At 39.5% G+C, this 10,550-nt stretch overlaps 1 protein-coding gene across 1 annotated transcript; it reads right to left on the bottom strand.

Moving 5' to 3' along the window:
- Nucleotides 1–3,818: 3,818 nt before the first annotated feature.
- On the bottom strand, nt 3,819–4,775 carry LOC307124233 (uncharacterized protein; the record flags this gene model as incomplete). The annotated part of the gene is made up of 1 exon (XM_079813281.1): nt 3,819–4,775. The coding sequence occupies one exon, from the start codon at nt 4,773–4,775 to the stop codon at nt 3,819–3,821; it is 957 nt and encodes a 318-aa protein (XP_079669407.1).
- Between the last annotated feature and the right edge of the window lie 5,775 nt (nt 4,776–10,550).

Raw genomic sequence — 10,550 nt, forward strand, 5'->3', positions numbered from 1 at the left:
CTTGGGAGCACTGGAATCGGTACCACCAGAACAGAGACCACCGGAACAGGGACCACTCCAGAGGAAACCCTGTGCTCCTCCCAGGCATGCAGGACTGCCGCCACGAAGAACCCCATCACAGCCCTCCAGGCCGTGTCAGGACTCGGGACCACCGGAACTGGGACCACTGGAACTGGGACCACCGGAACTGGGACCACTCCAGAGGAAACCCTGTGCTCCTCCCAGGCACGCAGGACTGTCGCCACAAAGAACCCCATCACAGCCCTCCAGGCTGTGTCAGGACTCGGGACCACCAGACTCGGGACCACCGGCACTGGGACCACTCCAGAGGAAACCCTGTGTTTCTCCCAGGCATGCAGGACTGCCGCCACAAAGAACCCCATCACAGCCCTCCAGGCCGTGTCAGGACTCGGGACCACCGGAACTGGGACCACCGGAACACTCAGGACCATCGGAACACTCGGGACCACCGGAACACTCGGGACCACTGGAACACTCGGGACCATCGGAACTGGGATCACTGAAGCATGGACCACCGGAGCAGGGATCACAGGAGCCGTCACGGATGGCCCCTTCCTTCTCCTCCTCTGTTTCGGAACTGGAATCACCAGAACAGGGACCACCGGAACAACAGCGGGCTGTTCAGGGACGTTAGGAAGGCAGAAAGTCTTCCTTCTCCCCCGCTGTCTTCAAGAGCGAGTCGACACTGCTGTCTCTTCGGAATTCACAGGGAGCCTAGTGGTCTCCTCAGTGATTCGAGCCCACAACGCAAAACACTCGAAAATGTTCATACGAGCCGGAACTTCTCCAGACTGAGCATGCCTCCTCCTCTCCCTCTCGGTGGCTGGGGAAGAGACATGAAAACCCACACTGCTGGACCTATGCATGACGGAGCCCTTCTGTCACGACACACACACAGGAAACAGTAAGATCCATTTGCAGTATCTTTATTAGGGTAATCCTTACTCACAAAACCAGTCCAGGCAAGGGTAAAACTCCAAATAGTCAATCCAAACACAAGAACAAACACAAGAAAACAGTGACCCAGACTTCGGCAGTGACGTGACATATAACAAGGACTCTGTGACAACACTGAAACAAACAGGGTATATATACACACAGATACTAACAAGGTGACGGGAAACAGCTGTGTGCAATGATCAATGAGTGACAGAACAGGATGATGGGAAATATAGTTTAGGAGTGAATGACACCGTGGGGGAGGAGGACCTCTAGTGGTCACCTGGGGAAACACGAACCCGACACTGTGACATATGGCGCTTTTCCACTGCACGGTACGGCTCAGTATGGTTCGGTATAGTTCGCTTTGGCGCTTTTTCCACTGCATGGTACGGCTCGGTACAGCTCGCTTAAACAGTACCACCTCGGTTGGGGTTCCAAGCGTGCAGTACCGATACTAAAATGTGACGTGTAAACGCTGCAGATCACTGATTGGTCAGAGAGTATCGTCACCACTAGCGTCATTGGATTTGCGACACCAACCTGCTAGCAGTAACAGCCAGGCAGTATCGTTGGCACGACTTGAGAGGAAAACTTGTTTAAAAAAACAAAAAATATGGCTGAATCTTGGTCGGTAGATGAGGTGCAGACGTTCCTCTCGTTGGTAGCCGAGGAGCGGATCCAGCGAGAGCTGGATGGGGCAACACGGAATGAGAGAGTTTTTCAAGAAGTCGCTAAGCTGTTAGCCGCACACGGCTACCGCCGGACATTTAAACAGTGTAGGGACAAGTTAAAAAAACTGAAAAGCGATTACAGAACCATAAAGGACCACAACAGCCGGAGTGGTTCAAACAGAAGAAATTGGAAGTGGTTTGACCAAATGGACGCGATCTATGGCAGTAGACCGGCGAGTAATGGACGGGAGGGTGCTCTGGACTCAGCCACGGCGTTGATGGAGAACATGATGGAGGATGGTACGTTGTGTTATGTTAACATTCACCATCTACTTAAAAGCTTACTGTTTACATCTATACCTATTTAATTGTTATTTTTGTTTATGGTCAGTGGTATTCTGGATTTGCTAGTTTGTTCTATGGTGTGGTAATTTGTGCATTAATTTTTTTTGTACCCATATTTTGTTTTTGTTTCAGATGCTTTGTCTACGGTTGATTCGTTAGCACTTTCTCCATGCTCTGACGCCTCAACTTCGGTTGCAGCAGTGACGCCACCAGCACGATCACCAACACCAGCAAACTCCAGCAACAGTACGACACCGGAGCGCGTGGTCTCAGGTATGAAATGAGTAAAACACTCACGTTTGCAAATCATAAATCTTGAGTAATGATGATTTGAATGACAGAAATAATATATAGCATGTATTGGCAGCATTAGATATATCACAAAATGTGTGTGTGTGTGTATATATACATATATATAAAACTAAAACTATTAGGGCTGCGCAATATATCATAATATCGCAAATGTACACATCGCAATATGCATATCGCAAGGGTACGCAATATCTGAATGATTATAATAGACTACTTCAACATTGTGAAAAGTGTACGTTTTAGGTTTATACATATGTATGTGTGTATATATGTATATATGTATGTATGTATATATGTGTATGTATGTGTATATATGTATGTATGTATATATGTGTATGTATGTATGTATATATGTATGTATGTATATGTGTATATATGTGTATATATGTATGTATGTATATATGTATGTATGTATATGTGTATATATGTATGTATGTATATATGTATATGTGTATATATGTATGTATGTATATATGTATATATGTGTATGTATGTATATATGTGATTTTATTTATATATATATATATATATATATATATATATATATATATATATATATATATATATATATATATATATATATATACATATATATAAAACTATTAGGGCTGCGCAATATATCAAAATATCGCAAATGTACATATGAAAAACCAAGACATTTCTAACTTTTGTTCATTTTTGTCCAGGCAAGAGAAAATGGAGCCAGCACCATCAGGAGCATATTTCTATTTTAAGAGAGATGCAGGTGGCTGATATTCAGCAGCAGGAGCTGAACCGTGCACAGAGGGAGCGCCATGTGCAGATGGCAATTGAGGAGGCCCGTCTAGCAAGGGAACAAGAAGCGGCCTTAAGGGCAGAGGAAAATGCCCAAACGGCTGGATTCAATCAAGCCTTCCTCAACGTTATGGGGATGCTTGTACAGGCAATAAGTGGCCGGCAACAACAGAACTCTCTGCCTGATTAGAAACCCATGCGGTACAAAAAAAGCTGTTTTGTGCACTTTCATTTTAGAAAGTTCTGCACTACGTGCATGTTTGCACGTAAAAAAAAAAGTTGACTGACATTTTCACATTTTTTTCATTTCTTATACATATTTTTTGGCACTAAATACAATTTGCACATTGTTAACATTTCTGTTTACACTAACAATTTTTTTGTCTTATGTATTCCACTACATACATTTGCACTTCGTTTACATTTCCTCTGTTTACACTTTTACTTAATTTCTTATGTTTTATGTATATATTCTTTGCACTACATTTCCACTTTGTTTAAAGTGTGACGTTTACATTTTAACCTTTTACACTTTTGTATTTGTTTAGTTTTTTTTCAATAAAAAAAGGAACTGGACAAACGTGTACTTCATTACTTTCTTAATGCATGTACTGTACCAATGAATAAATGTGAATTATAAATAATAAAGCCTGTTTAATAATATATATTTTTTAAAGAAAGCGAGACAATACTGAAATACTGAAATATTTAGTTTATTAATAATCCACTTGACAGGAAAGACAACATGAATAGTTAACTATTCAAGTAACGCAACAGACCCTCACGTACATCCCTGCCCTCCTCCTCTACAGCCTGTGCCAGTGCCACCACAGGCTCTGCTGCTGAAGGTGAATCCCATGCACTCTCATAGGCCTCTCCATGACTCTCACAAAGGTTATGTAGAGCACAGCATGTCAGGACCATAGATTTCACAAGGTCAACCGCACAGTCATTCCTTTTCATAAGGCAACGCCATCTTCCTTTTAATCTACCAAAGGCATTTTCCACAACGACACGTGCTCGGGAGATTTTCATGTTGTACACCTGCTGTTCTGCTGTCAGCCGTCCAGTGTCAACGAATGGTTTTAAGAGCCAGTGCTGCAAGGGATAGGCAGAATCTCCTAGAATGTAGTAGCCAACATTCACCCCACCAATGTTTCTGGTATTAGCTGGTATGTGACTTCCACGACTTGCCAACTCCCACAGTGTGGACAGTCTCAAAACCCGAGCATCATGCAGGCTTCCAGGCAGTCCTGTGAAAACATTCCAGAAAAGTCCCTTTCCATCCACAACACCTTGAAGGATGATGGAGTGCCAGCCTTTACGGTTGAAATAGTCACAGTGATAGTCCTGTGGTGCTATGATGGGTATGTGTGATCCATCAATAGCACCAATACACTGTGGGAGCCCCCACCTGTTCTCAATGTAGGCAGCCATTTCTTGAAACTTCTCCTGATCTGGAAAACGAATTTGTTCTGGTACCAGCAAAGTCTCTGCTGCAGCACAGAACTCCTGGACACATCGACAAACAGTTGTTATGCTTGCTCCAAAAAGATGGCCAACACTTCTGTACTCAGAACCGGTTGCGAGCTTCCACAGTGCGATGGCTACTCTCTTCTTTAGAGGTACACAAACACGAAAGTTTGTGTCCCGTCTTTCCATCACTGGACGCACTTTGTTGCACAAGTAGACAAACGTTTCTTCTGACATTCTAAAGTTCTCCAGCCATTGAGTGTTTGTAAAACCGGGAACAATCACATCCCACCACTCCGAAGCTCGGTTAAATGTCCAAACAGATGGTCTGTTGCGGCGACGTTGCAAAATGTGAAGGATCTGAAATACACAGAATACGCATTTTAAAACATAATTTTGCCAGCCAAGTTCATTATATGTTTTCGTGACAGTGATATAGCGATTGAGACCGTAGTGCAAGATTAGCTTACCCTCGTGCGCCGTCGAGCAAGCCTATTGTCGAATGCGCTTTGTTGTAGGAGTTCCCATACTCTCTTAGTTTTTTTTTCAGTATTTTGTTTTGCTGCCATCAGCCTCCTTTGAAACAAACTTTTTCGTTGTGCGGTGAAAAACATCCACATGCCGAGAATCAAGAACACCATTCCTTCGATAGGCTCCATTGCTCCGGTTTTGCACGTTTGTTTTTGTGTCGCGTTTACGATGATGTCGTGGCAGTAGAGGAGGCGCAACTACAACGTAATCCCACCCACTTGAAGCGTTGCTACTGCAGTGGAAAAGCAACCGAGCCGAGCTGAGACGTGCTGTGCCGAGTCGAGTCGAACCGTACCAAGCTGTACCACGCAGTGGAAAAGAGCCAATAGAGTGAAGCTTAAATTAAATGACTTAAATTCTCTATATCGCCAGAGAGGACTCCGACTGCAACACATCGTCATTTGGACTACTATTGGTACCGCTTTTGACATTTTCACAATAAAGAAATTTTTGTGATTACACTTTTCTTATGTTTTTTCTTTATAAGTTCACCCTAACGTTACATACTTTTAAGAAATGGTTATGTGTAGGTTTAGAGGTTTGAGTGAGATTAGTGGCTCATACAATTGTAATGCTATATTATTACTAAAATTTACATTTTCCAAAACATTTCTGCTCATTAAGTTGTATTGTCATTTTTTATGTTTGGGTTTAGGGATATAACATCTATCTATAAAATGGTAAAAGGGGAATTGTACATCTTTTATTATGATATAAAATATATTTTTCAGGGTTTTTTTCTGTAATACATAATACGTTTGTTTCAATGTTAACCTTACCTTAAACCATTTAACCAAATATACAAATAAATAACAAAAGTATGTTTCAATGTTAACCTTACCTTAAACCATTTAACCAAATATACAAATAAATAACAAAAGTATGTTTTGTGTCCGTAAAAGCTGCTTATTCTGGTCAATAAACTTAAATATCACTCAATAAGTGCCATAATTAATGAGGATAAAACTTTCACTTTAGAATAGGGGGTCAAATTGCCTTTATTAGTACTGTATTAATGGTAGTTAGGCTTAATTAATGTCTTATTCTGGTTAATAAACTTAAATATCATTCAATAAGTGGCATAATTAATGAGAATAAAACTTTCACTTCAGAATAGGGGCTCAAATTGTCTTTATTACACTATTTTAGCTATTTATAACGGCAAAATCAGCAGTAATTAAACATAATTACTAGCTTATTGTTCAGTTAACTTAACAGAAAATACACAGACATATAATTACATCGCTACAGAAAAATAATATATGGCTTGTTAAGTTGTAAATAATGTCTAATATGCCCTTACTGTAATGTTAAGTTAATCATTAATAACTATTGTGTCCATGCTTAACTAATGCATAATTGTGAACAAGCAAATCATTAATTACTAGTTTAACTAATGCATAATTACGGACCCTTTAAATGTAAAGTTAATCATTAATTACTAGTGTGTTTGTGCTTAACTAATGCTTAGTTGTGAACAACTTAATCCTTAATCAATGCTTAACTAATGCATTATTCTGGACCCTTAAAATAAAGTGTTACCCATCATTCATTTTTACTGAAAATGAATGCCTTTCCGATCTGATATGTAATGGGAAAAGGGAGTAGAGTGAGTTTGCTACCCTTTCTGCTACCCGTACACCCCTACATATCTGAGGGCTTGAGACTGCTGTTAGCTAAAACTAACACCAATTCATGTAAACCCGAAAACCAATGCCTGTCACAAGCCGCGTTTCCATTACTGATTTGCGCTAAACTATTGCGATATTTTCTAAAAGTCGATAAAAAAATATAGCGAAATGACGGCGTTTCCATTAACTGATGTTATGCGACTAAAACTAATTTTTTCCTCTTGTGATAAGTCATTCCAAAAAGTATGCTACGTATGTTGTTAGGTTTATGTATATCCCAGCCACCACACGCCATTATTTTTAATGGAAGGAGACGTGTGTGTTATTCAAGCACTGATGGCAAGGAAAGCACCTTATACTTGAGCGGCACGTATGAGGTGTGTGTTTGTGTGTTTCTCTCTCTTATCTGCTTCAAGCTCTTGTTAAATTGTGGCATTTTCTATTCTATTGTTTTTTATGAGTTTAATAAGGAACTCTGTCTCGTCTTCTGTCCAAACATACCGCGCCATCTGTAAAGAATGATCCACTTTTACGTACGCCAGGTTATGGTGACGCATTGCAGCCACATACAGAGAAGAGCGAAATGTTTGAATTTGCATGGTGGTAACACAAAGTTTTACCACTTCGTTATTTTGGCTTGGAATTTCGTTTGTTGGAAATGTGAACTGAATTTAGAAATGCTTTTGAAATGAAAAATATATTTTTGAAATGAAGACAGTGTTTGGAGTGAAGTGCAAAATAATCTGTTCCCTGAATCCACGGCCTTTGCTGTTATTGTGAGTGTACACAAATAAAAGTAGACAGTTTATATAGTTTACAATTATATCTTGCACTTATCTGAATGGCTAAAAATGACGGAGTATGTGAGTTGTTTCCGCTGTCATAAAGGGAAAAAATCCTTTAGAAGGCGCCGACGACTTCGTTGGACAGAGGGTTAAAGAAAACGTTTCCTATTTAGTGTCATAGTTAGGCTATGTTTAAATATTATAATCTTGTGATTATAATATTAAGTGAGCAGCATGAGTAAGAATCAGATGCGCATATGTCTGGGGACATGGATTTTGAGCACTTTGTTGAATTTTGTTTTCTAGAAACTTTTTCTTTAAAATTAATTTTGTTTTCTATAAATTGTATTTTAATTTTGATCAATATTTAATCACATATTTGGCTGTATATTTAATTAATAAGCAAACCAAGATCGTCTGGAATGGATTGACGTGCCTAACTGGCCTGTTTCTGCGGCTTAAGAGGTTAAGTAAGACTGAAACTACAGCGTCTTCCTGTTTAAATCAACCTGGTCTCATTATGAAAATGTACCTCTGGCAACGTTTTTGCAAACCGCCAAAATACGTACCAATATGTACATATCTCTGCAGTTTCAAAGTGAAATGAACACTAGAGGCAGTAAAACAGCAAGCACTTTTTATCGTTTTTTTTTTCCATGTAAATGAATACATTTTGGAGTTTGCGTCACTTAATCTGCTCCATATGCTCGGCTTTTTTTATATAATAAGTTTGCTCAGTAGCTCAGCTGGTAGAGATTTGTACTTGTAATAATGAAAGCTCAGGTACGAATCCCGTGAAAGACAAGTCATGATAAAAGAGCTCAAAGATGAGTTCACACAAGCTAACAAGACATGGTTACTATTGTATTTTTGTCACATTTGCTTTTGTTAATCACTTTGAAACTGCAGTGATATGTACAAATTGGTACGTATTTTGGGGTTTGCAAAAACGTTGCCAGAGGTACATTTTCGCAATGAGACCAGGCTGGTTTAAATACATTTCTTGAATATATGTCTTAATTACAGTAGGCCTATAGATAGTTATTATATTTGTGGCTGCACCGGGGTCTGTCATTACTAGCTTAAAGTTACGCCACTGTCCTTATTAGGAGAAAATATATCAACGACATAAGATCTCGTTATTACGACATACTTGAATCCTATGTGGCAGTAATGCTTCACCGTACCAGGTGACCTGTAAATGCGGAAAACTGCTTCCATTGAAGTTTTGCAATGTTTCCATTACCCTTCTAATTGCACAAATTTAAATTGTGAATTGAAAATACACCCAATGGAAACGCTGCCACATAGGGCCTACATATTTTTTTCTTCCCACTCAAGTATGTCCACTCAAGTATGTCGTAATAACAAGATCTTATGTTGTTGAAACTACATATATTGTCTCCTAATAATCTCCGATGTAGATGGCTCACTGTCCCTTGATTTCTTTAAACTGCCAGTTTTTATCCAGGTGTCCATTTTGATGAATGTTTTAAGCGAAAAAATTAATGAATGAATGAATGAATGGTCACTTAGCACCCAATATGAAAAGTGCGGGGTGATGTTGACGTGCTTGTAAAATGAAATGAAACTATGAGTAATTTACTACAGCTTGTAATGTGAAATTTATATGTATCACTAATAATCTGACATGTGAAGTTTACCGTGGTCAGTCTGCGCACGCCTAGGGGTGGAACCGCTTTTGCCCTACACTATAGCCACTCTAAATGATTCTGTGATTTCCGTAATTTTGTCTGGCCCACAGTGATGGAAAGTTCCGTTCTTTTCCATGAACCAGTTCTTTCAGACAGTTAATTTAAACGATCCAGTTAAAAAAAAAAACGGTTCACCAGTTCTTTTAAGTCGTCACGTAATGACATAATTTCTATCATCCCGGCAGATGAAAATACATTAAAACACATTCATATAAAGTAATTTGTAATCATAACTTAGTATAATAATAATAAGTATAGTCATCATCATCTTTGATAAGTTCTTACATTTACGTTTTGCAAAAGCAATCAATACACGGATTAAATACATTTACAATGACATAACATAAACTTACACAAGTCCTCAGTTCACCTGTGATCATATTATCAGCACAGCATCAGCTGTCCGAGAGAAACAGTTTGGTTCAGACGGTGCTATGCATGCTCACTTTGTTGGGGCAACAAAGCACAGGGCCTAATCAAATAGCCAATTGAAATTAAATGAACAAAGGTCTACCAAAAATGGCCCAAGCTAACAGAACAAAACATTAATGTAACACAAATGCAGCTTATTGAAATGAAAATCACTCTTAACATTTTTCTCGAAAACTGTATGGCTACTAAACTGCAAAATGGGATCTATTTACATATTCCATCCATCAAAGTTTAGGCTAATCCAGGTTTTTATGCAGAAAAAGGATTGCATCAACAGTGGATGCTTCAAGGCTGTCCTCTGCTCGATGGTCCTGCCAGCAGCGCTGAAGTTGCGCTGCCAGCCACATGTAGGCTAATATGCAATATGCACGCACGTATTGCGCGTTGTCACGGCTACATGAACAAATTTCCGCACACAGGAAGACGGATGTTAGAGTAATATTTTAAATTTATTTTAATCACAAAAACATACCTTTGCATCAAGGCCCATTGGCTGCCTACATAATAAGCGGTTTTAAATTTCAAATGTTCAATGCCTTATCGCGCTGACGTGACCGAGCCCGACCTGAACCCGACATGATTTCTAAATATCTGTCCGAACCTGGAACATCGGTCACCGATGGGTCGGGTCGGGTATCCATCATCTAATGTGAAGATACAGGAGTGTGTTAATAAAAGCTTTACCTGTGACAGTTACAGCGTCTGATCTCTGAGATCCATGTTGATAAACTCTAAATATAATACATGCTGGTCTCTTAATACATTTGTTACTTCATTGTACTTCATCTGGCCTCCCGAGTCTTTCTGGTAGAACTAACGCAGAATGCTTGATTTTTGCTATTTTTACTAAATGTAAATTTTTTTGTACACAATTATCATGGTATATTAAACAAAACACCACTACAGTTAGCTGTTCTT

The sequence above is a fragment of the Gobio gobio genome (assembly GCF_949357685.1).
Source record: "Gobio gobio genome assembly, chromosome: 3".
In the NCBI taxonomy this organism is placed as follows: domain Eukaryota; kingdom Metazoa; phylum Chordata; class Actinopteri; order Cypriniformes; family Gobionidae; genus Gobio; species Gobio gobio.